Source organism: Muscardinus avellanarius (genome assembly GCF_963383645.1).
Source record: "Muscardinus avellanarius genome assembly, chromosome: 15".
Taxonomy (NCBI): domain Eukaryota; kingdom Metazoa; phylum Chordata; class Mammalia; order Rodentia; family Gliridae; genus Muscardinus; species Muscardinus avellanarius.
Window position 1 is genome coordinate 71,155,723 of NC_137801.1, and position 16,154 is coordinate 71,171,876.

The 16,154-nt window shown below is 37.4% G+C and overlaps 1 protein-coding gene across 1 annotated transcript in view; it reads right to left on the reverse strand.

Annotated features, from left to right (window-relative positions):
* Window positions 1–412: 412 nt before the first annotated feature.
* The window catches only part of LRRTM4 (leucine rich repeat transmembrane neuronal 4), a gene marked incomplete at both ends in the record, with an annotated part of 764,724 nt that continues 748,982 nt past the window's right edge, over window positions 413–16,154 (reverse strand). Inside the window, one exon of the mRNA XM_080711809.1 lies at window positions 413–634. Coding sequence (XP_080567935.1) covers window positions 413–634 — 222 coding nt within the window. The remainder of the gene's footprint in view (window positions 635–16,154) is intronic.

The following is a 16,154-nucleotide window of genomic DNA, read 5'->3' on the forward strand; positions in this document are numbered from 1 at the left end:
CCTGTGGTTCTCCAGCCCAGGAACCATGCAGTGTAGAAAAAATCAAATATACAAACAAACCTATAGATAGCTAGGGTGAAATCTATTTTTATAAGAACTTGACACTCTTGACTATTTACATCCGGGAGTATTTTTGTTTGTCTGTCTTATATCTTAAAGCAAAGAAAGTTTGGTCATTCTCCCGGGTTAAGCTGCAGGTGCATCCGCCACCCTCTGGAATCAGTTTGGGTTTTCTTTTCTTTTTTCTTCTTTTCTCTTCTCTTCTCTCCTTTTCCTTTTCTTTCCTTTATGCCATATAATCATTTAACAAGAACAGTGAGCTTGCTGTATTGCATGGTTTGGATGTCCCTCCTCCTTCAGGACGAAAGCCCTCCCTCCCACGGCTGCTCTCCAGTGAGGAGTGGGCTCCGAATTAGTTTGTTATTCTTTCCAGGTAGATGGCAGGGGCTGCAGACCTGGCGATGGTGGCGATGAAGCTGTGGTCCCGGCCGAGCTCCAGGCTGGGGCTGTCGTCCTGCTCCGGAGACACTGTCTCGTAGCCCTTGCTGACGTGCAGTGGCTGGTGAGCCTGGCAGTACCCGAGCACTGGCTGGTCGTAGCTGTAATAGGGCAAGGGTTTCACGTGGTGTGGAATCTGAAAGAGAAACGGAAAGATGGGTGGATTACAAAAACGCTTGGGAAAGGTAAGACCACCCTCTTCAGGCTATATTCGTGTTCTCTACACTGTTTCAAGTCAACAGGAACAGAATTGGTAAAGGCTAATTGAGTGATATGTGCATCAAGGGATGGCCCAGGTACCATCTTGTACTCCATTAAGATGCATGACTACAATGCACTAATAAAAAGAATTGACTTGACTCCTAATAAGTACTATTTAACAAAATAGTGGTTGTTACCATCAAACAAAATTCAGCATGTTGAATAAAATATATGACATATATAAAATCATGACCAAAATAGTCAGTGCTCTGCCATCTTTCTTGCTAGTTATTGTACAGTAACAGAAAGTCAGATACAGCCTAAATGTCCATCAAAGGGGGATTTTTAAACATATAATGGACATCCATATATTTGAAGGCAAACATTAGAATGTGAAGGTGGATAGGGCTGGGAGTTGTTGTACATGAGTGTAATCCCAGTACATGGGATGCTGAGACAGGAGGCTCTCAGGTCTGAGGCCAGCCTCCGCAATTTAGTGAGGCCTCTGAAACTTGGTGAGACACTGTTTCACTGTGGTGTAGCTGGGAGGTAGAACACCCCTGGCTTCAATCCTCAGCAATACACAGACACACAAAGTTGGAAAAGATTTGTTGCATTATGGCAATAGGTATATTAAGTATAGTAAACAAGGTGCAAAAGAATATATAGTATGATGTACTTTCTTAAATAAAAGTGTAACATATATATGTACTTATATTTTATAAACATGTTTTATTTTTAAGTTCATATAATTCAAGGCTTTATCATAAACACATATAATTTTTAAAATTTTAAAAACAAGCCCATAGAAATATTTCTAATAGTTCATGGGAGACAGTACATCATTGAGTTCATAAAATGCAATGTTGCTCTTTTTTTTTTTTTCCAGTTGATAGGCTGTGTCAACTGTTAATAGACCTAAATGGCTGTCTACAGAAATTCCTCTCATAGAAAAACCTGAAAATATTATAGTATTTTTATTTGTTCTGCAAATTTTTATTAAACCACACATGTCTGATAAAGAGACATGTATCCCAAAGTTTGAAAAAGGAGAATGGTGATTGCTTAATTATGATCTGATGTTACAGGATTCATCGTAACTTGACCCTGTTTCAAAATAAATAATAAAAAATGTAGGGCTGGGGGTGTAGTGTAGAATGCCCCTGGGTTCCATCTCCAGTACAGTAAAAAAAAAAAAAAAAAAAAAAAAAAAGAAAAGAAAAGAAAAAAAGAAAAAAGAAATGTCTCTGCATTTACGTGTAGAATGTCTGTTAGACTCTGTCAATAGGGGGAGGTGGCAAGGCTCAGGGAAGGGAGAAAGAATTATTATTCTCACATGGGTTTCCTCTGTTTCTTCGTTCTGTGGGAATTCCCTCCTTCATTTTGTATGTGTCAGTTTGTTCCTGTAGTAGCAGGTAATTTTTGTTTTTTATCCATCCTGTAGAACATTAGGTCTCAGCATCCCTCCTCCCACCTCACACACACTAAACACCAACACTAGCAACAGGGAAGTCTAAGGTTCATCACCACAAAACTCCTTGTCCAAACCTTTAAGGTAGAGATTCCAACATCTTCCTTTTGCTCCTTCAACCCTACAAGTGGGAGGAATGGTAGCTCCCTCTTCAAATGTTCTGTGAACTATTGCATAAATTAATAACTCTATACCTAGTTAGTGATTCTTTACAAAACTTACCGGCTAAAATAACTGACATGTTATTTGTCTCCTGACTGGACCGCATCTTAATTTTTCAATAACTTAAGCTTCGGAAATTAAATTATTTTAGTTTTTAACTTAGTAATAAATTGGCCACGATAGGTTTAGAGCATAATGTTCTGTAGGAAGTTAATCAGCATTAAATCTAATTTTGCAAACTTACTTTCAAAAGTTATTCCTGCATTTCCTCTATAATGCTCTCAAACCAGCTCTTCAAACTATCTCTAATGTTTTCTTACCGATATCCTCATTAATGTGATAAATACAATTTTGGCACAAATATGTTATTTTCATGAGAATTAATGTTTTTAACACCTTTATGCTTATTAAGCTAAAAGCTACCTCATATTTTAAAAGACCTAGATTCAAGTAGTGGTTTCTTTAGAAAATCACAACTTATTAGTTGGTTATAAAATTAATTTAGTTAATCCAGACAACCATTTAAAAAATTCAATTGGAATAGAAAGTATCAGAGGGTATGTTGTTTTTTGTAATAGTTTTGTTTCAAATTTACACACATGCAGATGTGAGTACTAATCACATTGTGATTTTTTTTAAAGCTGAGGATCACAGTAAAATATGTACTGCTACCAGGGATTGAACCCAGGGTGTTCTGCCTCTGAGCTACATCCATAACCTTTTGTATTTTATTTTTTAAACAAGATCCCCTTGAGTTTCTGAGGGTCTTGATAAATTGTTGAGGCTGGCCTCTAACTGTGATCCTCCACAGTACAAGATGTTTGATCAAAACATATATTCAGATTACAGTTTAAGTGATTGGCAATAGATTGGATATATTCCCATCCTGCATTTACTATTCCTTCTTTTATTAGCTCGTATAATTCATTGCTTTTCATGATGAGGTAGAAAATCAAATAAATATATATTAATTTGGGGAAGGATGAAGCCCATTGATTTCTACAAAAGTCAAACACTATTTTCAACACGTCTTTTTAAGGAATGGTAGTGAACAACTAATAATTATAGAATTTCTCAATAAACAAGATGTTGATATAACATTGAATATACAAATCTATCCTTTTTTTTTTTTTTTTTTGCTTTACTGGGGATGGAACCCAGGGGCATTATACCTCTGAGCTCTACCCCCAGCCCTATTTTTTATTCTTTATTTTGAAACAGGGTCTTAGGAAAAAAGCAATAAATACTAGGTCAATGTTATGATTGTATATAGAGATGTTTTAGACATTAGATATTGGTTTCAGTGCTGACAGTGAGATCAAAGGACAGGTTGGAGGTAAGAAGGTTGAATTCCCAAATACCAAGTAAAACCTAGGGTCTGAGTTACCTCAGCCCAAATCTATGATATTATTATTATTATTATTATTATTATTATTATTACTTTTCATTTTGATCTCTCTCTTTATATCAGCACAGATGGACACATAAAATATTAATTAGCAAGTCCTATTTTGGGAAATCTTGTAGGATTTTGAAGTGTGTCAGATAGGTAGAGATAAACATGTGATTATTGTACAAGTCACTCTGACTCTGACAAAGCAGAGACATGGAAGCAGACACTTGTCCCTGGCATTCTAGCAGAAAGAAATGTTTTAAGAGACCTACATTCATTCTTACGTTATTGTTATTCAAAGGTGGAGGGGGTATAACTTGTAAACAACATAAAAAATTCAGCAACTTAGTTTAAATTGATATAAACATTTATTGGGTTTAGTCAAACCACTACAGGACATCAAAACCATCATTAGGCTTGGTCTGTGGTTCTGTCCATGTCCTGTAGTACTGTGAATGATCTTTCTCCCGTCATTACAATGAACAGATACTTGAATTCCCAAACAGGTGTAAATATGACAAGAATTCAGAGCCTTCTGTAACAACCAGGTTAAGCTAAAGATGAAAACCAGTAGTTCATATGCAGGCAATGTTGACTTTTGAGGTTTACTTAAAAGCTTTTATAGCTAAAACATAATGGGAAATAACAATTTCATAACTAAGAAATCACGAGGTTTGTCTTCAAATCAAGTTAATTCAAATGCCGAGGCAGCTGCATTAACTACAGAGCTTATACATGGCAACATTTCTGAACTCAGAAAATGTATTTTGCTATTAGTGTTGAACTACTTTATTTAGGTTTTACTTCTCTAAACAAGGGCTTATGCCATTTTCTTTACTGTACTGCAAACAGGCTTAGACCTCTTGCAGGATAGATGCGATTACAAAGTTCCCTTCTGCAAAACTGACCCATGGCATAAATTTAAAAGCCAAGCAAATTGGCAGGCTGTGAAAGGAGAGGTGCACTGTTTGCTCTTTAGTCTTAAAGTCTATTCTGCAGGGCCCTGTGTAATCAACTGAATTTGTGGTTTCTGAGCAGCTAAGAGACTGAGGTCTTGTACTGTATAGTAATAATGTACAGTACATTAACCACCTGGGTCCCTCTGTGTATCATTGTTTCCTTTTCAGTAGTCAAAATAAAGAAGCCTGAAGTTTCCCTTAATGTCCTTTTGATATTTTTGTAAATGAGTTTTCAGAGCTTTTCCAGAGGGTCCCCCGTGTTGCATTAGCTCTCTCGTGGACTCTGCTCTATAGCTTGGCAGAACAACATTATTTAAAGATGTCCATAGCATGCTACACTACTCCTTGGCTGCACGGGTAGCTACTCTTTATTTACAGATGATGGGTGTGGTTCATAGAAAGAAAAATAATCACATCTGGAGAATGCATTATACTATACTAAAATGTTACCATTGGCTTCTCTGAGAGCTATTTAATATAAATCACATTTAAACTTCTGTTATAGGGCCATATTTTATAACAATACCTGAGGTAGGTTACAGAGGAAGGAACCATTGTTACGGCTAATTATAAGTCGCTTTAATATTTTTGAGTTTCATGTACATTCTCCGAAAATGAGGATAAGTGACACCTCATTTAGTTCTATAAATTTCAGATAACCCTGAAAGTTTTTCCTGATCCTTAAGAAAGGAGCAATACACTAAAAGGACATATTCTTGCTCTTTTTTTTTACTCAATGCTGACAGCATCTTTTCTGGAAATGTGCCCTGTCTTTTGTCTTGCAGTTTCCATTCAGAGAGATTGGAGGACTGGAGGGGTCACAGAGACGCTCATTAAGCAAGGCTGCCAGCCCTACTTTGTGCACGAGAAGCTTAAAACCTTGGTGTATGTTCTAGTTTCCTTAAAACATCATTTACCCTTTGCCCAGAATATGTTTTCCTTTCAACACCCCAGAGGGAGTTAAAAAAGAAAAGGCACATTCCTCTCAATTACAGAGACTCATAGTGTTAGTGCTTCAAAGAAAGAAAGTCAGGAAAAGGGGATATTTTTAAATTTTGAAATGAAGGACGAAATTGTAGAAGGTGAGGCAGAGCTTCAAAATCTGCAAAATCACTCCAGTCCCATAGTTTTGCATCTGTAATTATTATATTTAAGATGAGAAATGAATGTGTCTGTATAGTAAATGTGAGAGCAATGTGAAATAGACTCTTGATATATTCGATCAAAGGCTTTTGAAGTTCAGTTTTGTTCTGAGCATGAAATCCCAATATTGTTAGCCTCCTTTCTCAAAGGTGTTAGCAATAGTTGTAGGTAGTTTAAGAGTCTGATCATTCTCACATCACCGTGGACTATCATTAGTCTTATTTATTAACTTTTCATGAACATTGTTCACATTTCAGTATGAGTACTTTCAATTGAAGTCATAAAAAGTTGATTTTCAATTTCCTAAATGACATTTGGTCTCTAATTCTCAAAATTAAAGGGCAGTATCTGACTATTTAGACCATTAAAAAGTGCCATCATTTAAGTCCATATGACAAATTCAGAATAGTTGGATTGCTTAATGAAGATAGACAGTTTATTGGAAGTAAAATTGATTAAAATTGAAGGATAATAGCTAAATGAATATATGTTAAGCTTTATTCTGTTCACTACATTAGTATGTGATAAGAATGAAAATGGAATAAGTACATGTAAATAAGTTTGGTAGTAGGTTTTTATTTTTCAAGGAATTTCTATTAAAGCTGATGGAACCTCAACTCCTTTAAATTACTGGATAGAAAAGAAATGTAATGACTCATTGGATACAAGAAAAGGACTTAACACTTAATCTGAAGGATGAATAAAGCCATCACTGAATCTCAGAAACAACTAAAATGAGTAACATAGATGTTACCAGAGATCTTTTAATCAAATGTGTCTGATATCTTCAGATCCCGCCTGTCAAATAACTTCCTACATCTGGCCCAACCCATGACTGCCACAGCTCTAAGTATTGTTTATTCCAAACAAAATAAACAAATCTAGTTTGGCAAACTACCTTATTTAATCCTAAATTCTGTAGTGAAACATTCTTATTTGTTTAATGCAGGATTTCTTAATTGGGAAATATAAATGATCTAAACAATTTCTCTTCATTAAAAATGAAGCTTTTTTTTGTTTTGGCGGTATTGGCGATAGAACCCAGGGGCATTGTACCTTCGAGCCACACCCCCAGTCCTACATTTTAGTCTTTTAATTTTGAAACAGAGTCTCATTGAGTTGCACAGGGCCTTGCTAAATAGCTAAGGCTGTCCATGAACCTCAATCATCCAATCTCAACCTCCTAAATGCTGGGATTACAAGCACACAACACCACTCTCAGCTGAAACTTTCAGAATAGCATGTCATTACATATGAAATGTGTGTGTGTGTGTGTGTGTGTGTGTGTGTGTGTGTGTGTTGTAATGGGGATGAAACCCAGGGTCATTCTACCTCAGAGCTATACCTCCATCCCTACTTTTTATACTTTATTTTGAAACAGGGTCTAAATGAATTGCAAAGGGCCTCACTAAGTAGCTGAGACTGTCTGAGAACCGAGATCCTCCTGTCTCAGCCTCCTGAGTGCTGGGATTAAAAGCATATGCCACCATGCTTGGCCATATGAAACATATTTTAGAAGGATTATTGTGTAACAATATTTTGCAAAAGTACCTTGAATTCAAAAGTATTTTTGTTTGTTTTGTTTGGTATCAAGATAGAAATGTTAGCTCTGATCTTTGATGACCAACTAATTTACCACTAAAATAAATAAAGATTATTTTACTTGACAGGTGTTTCTACTTTCTGCTAAAAATGCAAATAACTCATTCTAAAAATTGGCAAGTGAACTAAGTAGACACTTCACAAAAGATGAAATTCAAATGATCAATAAATATAGTTTTAAAATGTTAAACATCATTAGCAATCAGAGAGATGCAAATCAAAGCTACACTGAGATTCCATCTAACTCCAGCTAGAATGGCAATCATTAATAAGTCAAACAAAAGAAACAGTGGCAGGATGTAGGGAAATAAGAATTCTTCTACTTTGTTGGGATTGCAAATCCATGTAGCTCCTATGGAGATCATGGTGGAGACTCCTCAGAAAACGTGGAACTGATCCAACATAAGCTCCAGCAATATCATTCCTGATTATCTTTCCGGAGGGACTGAAATCAGAATATTATAAGTGGTATGTGCACGCCCTTGTTTATAGCAGCACAATTCACAATACTAGAATTATGAAGCTAACCTGGGTGTTCATCAAGAGATGAATAGATTAGGTAACTATGGTATATATACACAATTAAATCCTATTCAGAAATAAAGAAGAACTAAATTATGTCATTTTCAGGAAAATAGATGGATCTGGAGAACATTATGTTAAGTGACATAAGTCAGTCAAAGAAAGTAGAGTAGCCGGGCTTGGTGGCACACGCTTGTAATCCCAGCACTTGGGAGGCTGAGACAGGAGGATCGTGCAGGTTTGAAGCCAGCCTCAGCTACTTAGTGAGGCCCTCTGCAACTTAGTGAGACCCTGTTTCCAAATAAAATATAAAATAGACCTGGGAGTGTAGCCCAGATGTAGAAAGCCTCTGGGTCTCATCTGGAGTACCACACACAAAAAATGTAAGTGAAGTATTATGTTTGCTCTTCTATGCAGAAGCTAGGGAGTAATTGGGATACTAGAGGGACTTCAGATAATGGAGAAGAAATCCCAGTGGATTGAGGAAGGTGGTCTAGGGGAGGGTGGTGGAAGGGGAGGGAGAATAATAAAGGAAACATTTGCGCTGACATTATGTATGTATTTGAGAATACTAATGTCAATGTTTGTATCATGTATGGGGAAGGGGAAGCAGTGGCAGCGGAGAACTCACCAAGCACTGGCACTCTGAACTCCATTACGATGTGAGACTACAGTGCGTCAATAAAAGCATAAAAAATGAGAAAATCTTAAAAAAGTGTTTTTAGGTTTTGCTTGTTTTTTTTTTTTTCTTAGCCATCACTACATTAAAACTTCAAGAAATCTTTGCAAGGCAGAGGGGAGAATGATTTAAAAGGAAAAAAAACCCTGCTAGTATATAATTCAGTGAACAAAGGGTGTTGGGTTGGAAAAATATTTTTTTCTAGAAGTATGGATCCTTCACCCACATGGTATGGGATAGGAGGAAGAAAGAAGGGGCCTGAACAGTTTCTTGGCCCTGAGTAAAATTAGGGAGAGTCCTGGAGGTAAGAAGAGAAGAAGCTCAAGTCTCACTGCAAGGACTGAAATTGAAGAATACTAAGGAAGGACAATGCCTGAGCCAAAATCTAGCCTTTCACTTAAAGATGATAGTGTGTTCATCAAATAACTTCAAAATCCCTCTGGCTGCCATTTTATTTCCTTCTGTCATCTCTCTTCATCAGCATCTGTTTCTTCTCTCCCCACTAAATCTCCAGTTAACTGGTTAATCAATCAAATGAAACCTGTCTTTAAAAAGATGCTGGGTATGGCGGCACAGGCTTGTAATCCCCGCGCTTGGGAGGCTGAGACAGGAGGATCGCACAGGTTCGAAGCCAGCCTCAGCTACTTAGTGAGACTCTCAGTAACTTAGTGAGACCCTGTTTCCAAATAAAATGTAAAACAGGTCTGGGAGTATAGCCTGGAAGTAGAAAGCCTCTGAGTTCCACCCCAAGTACCACCAAAAATACAAAAAAAAAAAGAGGTCCATGTCATATCTGACTTTCAATTTGATGCACACAAAGACCTGCATGCCTAAGAAGTATAGCAGAGACAGAATCTTCAGAAATAAGAAAGATTCAAGTAAGCAAGAGATGGTAAATCCAAAGGATTACAGCAGATAAGATTTACTAAGAATATATGAAAATAGAAATGACATGTAATACATTCTCATTAAATTTTGACATACAAGACATTGGTCAGATACATTACAGGTCTTCACTTATTTGCCAAATGAAGGAACAATAGCAATCTTGTTCTTTCCCTATTTTGTTCGAAGATTGAATAAGTAATACATGTTAAAAAAACAAATCTATTACATTTGTTCAGTAATTCATTATTCTTTTTGGCCTCTGTTTTAGAAAATTTTCAAAGGAAAACAAAAAGGTAAAGATAAATTGATAACTATTCCACTTCCATTCTGTTCATGGCGGAAAATGCATATGGCATCTCTAGCAAGTAAACTGAGTAATGCCAAACTCAGTAGAAGTCTTGTTATGTTCTCCAGACTTAACACCATTTTAAACTTAAGTTCTAAAAAAAATTGCTCTGTAAAATTTGTTTTCTTTTGGCCTATGCTTACTCAAGGGTGGAAACATGTACTATTTCTGCATTTGTAAGTTGCTCAAAGTTAAACTTTCAAGTCATTTGGGGGACGTTAGAACAGAACATCTACTAGCTCCATTTTTGCAACTACTCTTATCAGGTTATGTTGTCTGTGAGGTGTCCAGAGAGTTGATTAACTTAATGAATGAGATACTGGCCAGTCTTTGAAGTTAGCTTTGACTCCATTAACTGGGAAGCTTATTGCATTAGCATCACTCTCAGCATTCACTGAGGTTTTGGGCTAATGAGCTGGATTAATTACTGGTATTAATTTACAAAAGACTTTCCGTCTATAGCTCTGGCCTCTGCATTAGAAAGAGTATTCTCCCCAGTAGTGTATTGTAAGTAAGCATTCTATCTAAATATATCTACATAAATTTGCCTCCAAAGTGTTTATATTTAAAAAGAGAGACAAGGAAGTTTCACACCACATATTTTCTTTTCTATAGAGGAAATATGAAATGACATACAGAAGACAGTTTTTCCTAAAACAAAAGGTAGTGCTCATTAAAAGGGCCTAAATCCTCTCCAGAAAAAAAATTAAAGCCATAAAAACGTAAGCCAACAAAAACAAAAGTTATCAGAACACACAATGGATTTAGTTGGAGATATTTTTGTATCAATTCCTTCTAGCAATTTGGAAAAGGAAATGACAACCAGCCAGAATGCCTGGCCTAAGGAGATGCAATCATTAATGTTAGAGACATTCTTCATCCAAATTCCAATTCAGTTTCTCTAACTCGGGAGTATTGCATTCTAGCCTCCATATGCTTTCCTAGAGCATTATGGTTTCTATCTGGGATGTCTTCAAAAGCTCATGTGATAAGAGCCTCTACCCTAATGCAGCAAAGTATGGAGGTGGCCCCCTAAGAAATAATTGGACTGTGAGGACTGTAATTTCATTAATAGATTAATCCAAGTGATGGATGAATAATTGGGATGGACTACTTAGTTGTTAACTGTAGGCAAGTGGGCTGTGGCTGTGAAAAGCAGGTCACCATCACTGGGGGTGTGCATTAGAAATGCTGAACTCCTTCCTATCTTGCCCTCTGCTTCTCAGCTGCCTGGTGCTGAACTGTATTCCTCTGCTACTTTCTGCTGCCATGTTATTTCTGACTTACAGCTGGTTGACCATGGACAAAGTCCTCTGAAACCATGAGCACAAATCAACTTTTTCTCCTCTAAGATTTTCTCCTTGAATATTTTGGCCTCAGAAACAACAACAACAACAAAAAACTAACACATATGTTACTCTATTTGAGTTTGTATTGAACAATTTATATTGCCTTAAACTGTGTGTGTGTGTGTGTGTGTGTGTGTGTGTGTGTGTGTGTGTTGTGAGAGAGAGGGGGCGGAGATACTGGGGATAGAACCCAGGGGCATTCTACTTCCGAGCTACACCCCAAGCCCTATTTTTTATTCTTTATTTTGAAACAGGATCTCACTGAGTTGCAGAGGGCCTCACTAAGTAGCTGAAGCTGTCTGTGAACTGCGATTCTCCTGTCTCAGCCTCCCAAATGCTGGGATTATAAGCGTGCGCCTCCATGCCTTGCTCCCTAAACTTGTTGTATACAAGAACATACCTTATGACTAACTGGAAAGTAATTGATCTTTTTGCCTTTTGAATAAATACTCACTGTGTGACTATCCTGATGTATCCAATCTAACAGTACAGTGAGTATTCACTTAAAGCTAGAAATTATTTAGCAATTATAAAATTGAGGTGAAAAACATGTATTTTTGTAAAGCAGAATTGTATATCCTAGAGTAGAATTTTAGGACCAAGTAGCAGACACAGAAAAAGGAAAACCCCAAAGGCCCTATACCTACTCGATAGAGTAAAATGACTATCATTCACATGGACCTTTTGGGAAACTGGCTGTTTTGAACAAAAAGAAACTTTGCGGTGTATGTTTAATTATAATAATAGAGGGTACCCATTTAGAAAATGCAATTAAAACTTTTATACTGATTGAATATATTTCATAACAGCATGCCAGAGTAACAAATATTATTGGTTTCATACTTCATGTGAAATGTGTAAAGGTTTAGGTCAATGCTTGGATCTCTGCCATGGGGTAAATACTATTAAGGAGTCATTATATAAAAGTGAATTTGCCATCATGGTTCATTTATTTATGTGTCCCTTCATTCTTTCCCATGTCAAATATTTATCACAGAGATTGACAAACTTTCTACAAAGAGCCAGCAGTGAGCACTGTGGATTTGCCACCTATGTGAACTCTCTTATAACTACTGAATTTTGCAGTAGATGCTCAACTATGCTTTATAGGGCGAAAACAGGCAGAGTCAAAACATGAATGAATGATCCTGGGCCTGTTTTAATAAAACTCCTTATGCATATTAAATATTGCATTTTATCTAAGGTCTATGTATCACAACATTAAAATTCCTTTGAATTGTTTTTAAACCACCAAAGAAAACAATAACCATTTAGCTCCTATGGGCTAGGCACTGCAGTTGGTTCTAGTACATAAGGAAGAGTAAAGCAAGTATGCTTTGCTCAGGAGTTGATTAAGGACTGAGAGAATGAGATGGATCTGATTACACTTCCCTGTGTTTTCGACCCCATAATCCAATTCAGCAAAGCAGAGAGTGAAAATCACTCCCAGCATTGCAGATTTCCCCTGAAGATCCAGGTCTTCTCTAGAATAAAGCTCTCAGTGGCTCACAGACAAAGAGCTGGGACTCCTGCGACCTTGGTACTTGCAAGTCAGACTTGAACCTCCAGGTGGGAAGTGTGGAAGTTGCCATTCAGGTCATTTAGATCAAATGTACTCCTGCGGGATAAAAGCCCACTGACCTTTTAGCAAAGATCTTACGGGACACACTCTTAAGCCAGTGAACCAGCCCTTGAGTATATGATGGCTTCTAACACAAGACCCAAGATAACCTGGTGATTTTGTAAAAGAGGTTAGATGCAGGGGTCACCGAAGCATAAACTGATTCCTCTCACCCACCCTTTTTCTTGCAGAGAAATTTAAAATAAGCCTTCTTTCTATTTCTCAACCTCACTAAGCTTTTTCCTATGCCTGTATCTTTGTGTTCACTATTCTCTTTGTTTGGGATCTACTTTTTTTTTTTTTTTGCAGTGGGTTTATGCTAATCTTTTGAGTCTCAACTCAAATGTCATGTTTCAGAGAGGCCCTCTCTAACCGCATTATTTAATATGCCATCCCACTTTGGTTTACATATACAAGCCATTCCTTGTTTATTCTCTGCACAACATCTATCAAAATGTTAAATGCTCTTAATGGTGGATATCTTTGCTACCTTTTTTGTTTTTCTCAATGTAAGCTCCATGATGTCAGCACACTTTCCTAACTGCTCTGCTGTTGTCTGCTTAAAACACATCAATGAATGTATGTTAAAAGAATGTGTACATTTATGAGATATATTTATAAGATAAGTGGTTTTACTTGGAAGAGGTTTGCCTCAAAAACTGTGAGCTTCTCCTTTTTCTTTCCCCTTTTCCCCTTCCCTACTCTTTCCCCACCCATATTCAGCTTTTGACTTAAACAGGAGGTCTGGGATCACACTCCAACATATCCAATCTACAAATACTTACATGCATGGCCTTGTGATGAGGGTAAAAGGTATGAGAATGGCTAAAGGTGCCCATGATCTTAAGAACCCTATAACCTGAAATCGAAGACATACTTGCGCAGAATTTTACTCTGTAAAACCATTTATGGGTAAAATGCCACACAGGAAACATGTGAAAAATGATGAAGTATAATTTTCTTTTTTTTTTTTTTTTGCAGGTCTGGGGATGGAACCCATTGTACCTCTGAGCTACACCCCTGCCCTATTTTTTATTCTTTATTTTGAAACAAGGTCTCACTGAGTTCAAAGGGCCTCACTAAACAGCTGAGGTTGTTTGCGAACCATGATCCTCCTGTCTCAGCCTCCCAAATGCTGGGATTACAAGTGTGCGCCACCACACCCAGCTCAGTATAGAGTAATTCCACAATTTGTCCTTATAGAACATAGATTGCTCACCCTTGATATTCCTCAGATTATTCTCACTTCTCAACCCCAAACTGCCTTCGTATTTGGCCAAGGTGCCATCCTTAAGTTATAATGAGCAGTAGAAATGGACCATTGCCCCGGGATGTGGAAGGGCAAGACACTGCTACTGGCGCTTTCTTAGCTTCTGCTGAGAAACAAAACAAGGACCCATAATTAAGAAGCCCAGAGGAGGGACAAGTTTTACTTTCCTTTCATATGTCATTTAGGATTTCTTCTACCTCCACAGTGCAAATTGTCTTTAAAGCAGTGGTTGTCAGCCCAGAACATAACTTGGACACATCCATATCAATTGTAAAAATACTTATACCTGCTCCTTACTCAACATCAATTAAATCACAATTCCTGGGGTCTGGCCCGGGCCCTACTATTTTTAAAAAGCATCCCAGGTGATTCAGGTGCACATCCAAGGTTGACAGCAGTGCTTATTGTTAAATTTAGGTTGCTGTCACTTGGAGATGTAAACCCAGCAGGGAGCACAGGCTCTGATTTACCTAATTCCCTATGCTTGTGTGAAGACTGCTCAGACTTAAAACAGATTCCTTTCCAATCAGAAGCCACCAAGCATGGTGTGCAGATGTGAAGTTTTTACTTTTCAATTAACCCGTCCTTTTTCTTAAGTTCAATTCATCACTGCTGATTATATTCTTTCTCACCAATCTGAGCGTATCCACTTGGCCCCATTCATATCGCTGACAGTGATAATACTGCCGTCCTTTCGGTTACCGTCTATTTGGTTCTTCTGTGTGTATTCTACTCTTTTGTCTAAAGTTTGGGCTAATTTGGTTCTGTAAATTGAACAACTATCATTATACACATGTTTTCTAAATAGCTACTTGTAGGTGAATTTACCTTGACTTGGCTGTGAAATGCCCATAATGTTCAGTCAGCTGGAGAACTCCTCTGGCTAAACATTTTCACAATATACTCGTTTTATTTTTTTTTAAGTAATTTAATTTACTGAGATGGTAGTAATTGCCCATTCCACTTTGCACTATAGGGAAGAAAGGATATTTTTATCTACTTAAAAGCTAATAAAGATTCCACTGTTGAAAAATATTCAAACCTCCCAATTATTTCCATCAAGTGATAAATTTAAAGAAAAGGAAAAAAAAAAAAAAACCAAAGTAAGCAAGTAATAATAATGACAAGGAGAAACTTAGGGAAGGATCATTAAATTTGTCTTTGCAATTACCTCATGCTCACATACAGAGGGATCTCGAGAAAGATGTCCTCTGACACTGGAAATAATGAGAGTCAACACATAATTGATGAAATTAGCCATCTGTGGTACCAGTCATAGGAAGAAATTATTTCTGTATGCAAGACTACAGAAAACAGCTTAAGAAAGCTGTTCTTTCACCCTCTACATCATCCCTAACTCCAGCTGCTACCACAAGTTCATAGGGTTCCTTCCTTCCTTCCCTCCTTCCTTTCCTTTCCCTCTTTCTTTCTTTCTTTCTTTCTTTCTTTCTTTCTTTCTTTCTCTCTTTCTTTCCTTCCTTCCTTCCTTCCTTCCTTCCTTTCTTTCTTTCTTTCTTTCTTTCTTTCTTTCTTTCTTTCTTTCTTTCTTTCTCTCTTTCTCTCTTTCTCTCTTTCTCTCTTTCTCTTTCCTTTCTTTCTTGTTGTACTGAGGATGGAGCCCAGGGGTATTCTACCTCCAAACTACACCCCCAGCCCTATTTTTTTTTAAATTCTTTATTTTGAAACAGGGTCTCACTAAATCGCAAAGGGCCTCACTAAATAGCTGAGGCTGGCCGCAAATTGTGATCCTCTTGTCTCAGCCTCCCAAATGCTGGGATTGCAAGCATGTGCCACCACGCCCACTTCCCATAGGATTTATTTAATTGACTCCTACTACTATGCTTTCATTCCATGCCACCATGTTCCCATGCTCACAGTTCCACGCCACTGCAGAGCACTCGATAAATGGAATCCTGTAGGCATCATTTCTGAACGAAGCTAAATTCAGTAGCTAGGTTGCTTGATGTACCGTGCTTCATTCCACTGTCTCTCTTGGACATTGCCCCAAATACAGCCTCTTCTGGGCATCTATATACCCCTCTACACCATT